At 38.4% G+C, this 3816-nt stretch overlaps 1 protein-coding gene across 3 annotated transcripts in view; it reads right to left on the bottom strand.

The window, feature by feature from the left end:
* Positions 1–3816, bottom strand: part of LOC110330741 (alpha-S2-casein-like B) — a 17601-nt gene that overhangs the window by 1867 nt on the left and 11918 nt on the right. For all 3 annotated transcript variants that reach the window (XM_021211032.1, XM_021211034.1, XM_021211031.1), the window contains 2 exons: positions 2788–2832; positions 1270–1380 (listed from right to left, as the gene is read on the bottom strand). In XM_021211032.1, the coding sequence (XP_021066691.1) occupies positions 1270–1380; positions 2788–2832 (156 nt within the window). The remainder of the gene's footprint in view (positions 1–1269; positions 1381–2787; positions 2833–3816) is intronic.

The following is a 3816-nucleotide window of genomic DNA, read 5'->3' as shown; positions in this document are numbered from 1 at the left end:
GAGGAGAGTTGGAATTAGGTCTTCTTTGAAGGTCTGATAGAACTCTGCACTAAACCCATCTGGTCCTGGGCTTTTTTTAGTTGGGAGACTATTAATGACTGCTTCTATTTCCTTAGGGGAAATGGGACTGTTAAGATTGTTAATCTGATCCTGATTTAACTTCGGTACCTGGAATCTGTCTAGGAAGTTGTCCATTTTATCCAGGTTTTCCAGTTTTGTTGAGTATAGCCCTTTATAGTAGGATCTGATGATGTTTGAGAGCTGCCAATTGGGCAGATAAAAGGGAAGGTGGAGCAGAAGGTGCGGGGAGAGAAGGAGGAGAAAATGGGAGAGAGAGAGGACACATAGGAGGAGGAAGAAGAAAAGCAGAGCAGAAGCACATGGCTTGGAGAAACTGCAAGTTCTAAGGAGTCTCATAGATGGAGATGGTAGTATAGCTGTAGATCTGCCCAATCTAGGTACATAGCATGTATTCATATTAATTGAGTTGTGTTTTCATTGCTGGGGCATATTTGGGATGGAGAGATTTACTGCAACAAGCAACAATGCATTTAATTGTAATATTTATAAAATATAAATGGACAAAATCCGTTTATATCCCCCATGGAAATGTTTACAATATTCTAATTTTTTGTCATCTCCTATACAAACATCAGGCCAGACATTTTATCTAATATAGTAAAATGTCTTTAGATGCTCCATGTACAACATAAAGACTACTATAAAATATTGAGAAATGATGTCACTGGCTTAAGGTCAGCTTCTGACAGGAAATCCCATATTATTAATAGTAAAATGCCATTTTTGTTTGTTTATTTGTTTGTTTTTGTTTGTTTTGTTTTGTTTTCAGCATCCTATTGATTTTGGAGAATGTATTTCCTTTGTGAAACTTTTTTTTTAAATCAAGTACAAGTTAAATGTCAACTAAACTTATTTAAGCTACATTTAGAATTTTAGTTTTTTTTTAAATGTAAAAATCTGTTTAAACCTGTTTTCTATTTTGATCCCTGTAAGAGTTGCTATAGAAATCAACAAGTAGAATGCTGCAGGCAAACATTTAAGTTAAATACCATTCCAAATGTAATTTTCATCTAATTGACCTAGCCTCATTATATGGCTCATCATTTTCTTCTTTAGCAAAATTTCAGTTAATTTCCTTTCAATTCCATCACTAGAAAAACTGTGAGATTTTTCCCTTTCATTTCCTTATCTTACTTTTGCTAATAATGTATGTCAGCCTTATATTGAAAATGACCGTAGCTCACTGACCTGGCTGGGGGTATATGGGTAATGGCTCCACAGGTTCATGGTTTTCTGGTATTGATGGAAAAGCTTTACAATCTGTGGCCAGGGGATCCTGCTGTATCGTTTCATTTTGTTCTAAGAAAAGCACACAGATTATCTCAGTACTTCATGTGTCAGAAAGGCCCTGGATACAACTGAAGGCATGAAAACCTCCTGTGGATATATACTCCTAACATACATACGGGCAGAGCACAAGGACTTTTATTAAAACAAACATAATTCAGAGGGTACAGTCACAGAGGATCTGGAGGATGTAGAGAACCTGTGGTCAATTCGGTGAAAGAAACAAACAGAAAAGGAAGGAAAAGAGAAACAGGTAGGGGATCGAGATGATAATTTGTTAATTTACTAAGATAAGTGCCTTAGCTCAGTTTCTATCCCAAGTGTGGTAGAAAAACCCTCATCCTCAGAGTAAACGTTGACTTGATTGAGTAACATCCTAACATAAGCTACGTTGTCTCAGGATGTTAGCTACCTGAAGTCAAGGAGTTAACACAGAGAGAACTCCCTGTACAGGGAATTCGCACAGTTCATGACTAATAAGCATTCTTCTCATGTTCTATTTAGAGTCATCCATGTGTATCTGGCCATAAATTATCATAGGAATTAAAGCGCCCATTAAACTCAGTAGCACCTTCCTCTAGGATGACTACCAGTTAACAAAATGCACTTGTCTGTCTGCCTATCTGTCAATCTACCTACCTCCTCTTTCCCTCTCCCTCTCCCCCTCACCGCCCCCTCTCTCTTTGTGTATGTGTGTGTGTGTGTTTGTCTATCTTTATTTATTTATTTATTTATTTATTTATTTATTTATTTATTTATTTGTGTGTGTGTGTGTGTGTGTGTGTGTATGGTGTGTGTATGTTCACATGCACAAAAGTCTGGGCATGTGTCCCACACATGATGCAGAAGTCAGAAAACAGCTTGTGTGAGCTAGTTTTCCAGTTTACATCTAAGTTTCTGTAAGCTAGGTGGGAGACACTTTACCTGCTGAGCCTTCCTCTGGCTCTTAAATTTTTATAAAGTGGAACATCAGTGTGATTTTGAGAATTACCACAGAATACTTGTTGGGTGGCTGTTACCTGGAATAGAATTGATATCCTGAGAGCCAGCCCATCTGTAGGAGCTTTGACAAGACATGAGGAAGACTATAAACATTGTGTTCACCTTGAGCTGAGAGTGGAGAGCTGAGCCTGAAGGGTAGGAAAGAACTGGAGCAGGAAAATTGACCTGAGTTTGTGTCTGGCTTGGGGTAACTAGTGAATTCAAGACAGCTTTGTCTCCTTCTCAAAAAAACAAACAAACAAACAAACAAACAAACAACAAAAAAACAAAGCAAAACAAAACAAAAACACTCCCCCAAATTACTCAACAACATAAAATCTAATTTTCCCTTAGAGTTTCTTTTTGTCACCAGGCTTTCAGCAGTGGCCAGGAGTGAAAGTGTGGTGGATGATTGTATGGGAATAGATGTAGTCTTACCATGTAGTCTTGGATGTTCTTATTTTCTTCAGTCATACCAGTTTTCTGTTAAGAATAAAAATAGTTGTTTGAAACACAAAAGAACATGTTCTGGGAGGTTATTTAGCTAACTGAGTAGAAATACAAACTCTCAGACAGAATTTCAGTTGATTCCTTGGGGAAAATCTGCTTCACTTGGATAATCGACTGACAATTTTGTCTGTGTCACTGCAGAAGGGAAGTCAAGCTAATTATTTAAACAATTCAACGCTAGTCACATTTTAATTTATGACTTTAAATCATCAGACTATGTACTCTCAGCAAAGTAGTAGTTAATCGCAAACATGTATTACTAAGAATTCTTAATATACATTTCTTGTTCTTACAATTTTCAAGTTTTAAGGAGTGAAAGGCAGAAGGAGAGAGAGAGAGAGAGAGAGAGAGAGAGAGAGAGAGAGAGAGAGAGAGCAAAGCCAAAGCCAGTAGGTCGGGCCAAGGTATCTGGCAGAGTCATCGTGCCTTTCTTGGAAGACCACATTTTGATCAGAGGCCCAGCGTCTCAGGTGAGCCATACAGAGAACAAGTGTGCTTTCCGGGCACTGAAGGGGAAGACTTTTGGCTTTGCCTCAGGCTCCAAGACTCACAGCCAGCTGCACCTTCTCTCAGGACACCTCCCAACTATACTCTCCCATTTGGCTCATTCTGCCGCAGCATGTATTTCTTTTATGTGTGATTTGCATAATTTTTGGCTCGCTCCAGAAAACAGTATTATAGAGACAAGAGAAAAAAAATCTCATGTTAACTGTAGTAAATGAAAATCCTGGTCTGGCTTTGATTTGTTTTAAAAGTGCATAGCTCCATAGAATCAAAATTCAGCTGCACGCTGCGTGTATGTGGGGATGTGTCTTTTTTCTGTTTCTTAAAAGAGTTTTATTTATTTCTACTGGATGCCTTGAGGGATGCAGGGAGGCTAACTTAGTGATAGAACACTTCCCTAACACACACACACAGACACACACACACACACACACATACACACACACACACACA

The sequence above is a fragment of the Mus pahari genome, chromosome 13, assembly GCF_900095145.1.
Source record: "Mus pahari chromosome 13, PAHARI_EIJ_v1.1, whole genome shotgun sequence".
Classification (NCBI taxonomy): domain Eukaryota; kingdom Metazoa; phylum Chordata; class Mammalia; order Rodentia; family Muridae; genus Mus; species Mus pahari.
Note: the sequence above shows the minus strand (reverse complement) of the source record. Positions and strands in the feature narration are given on the sequence as shown.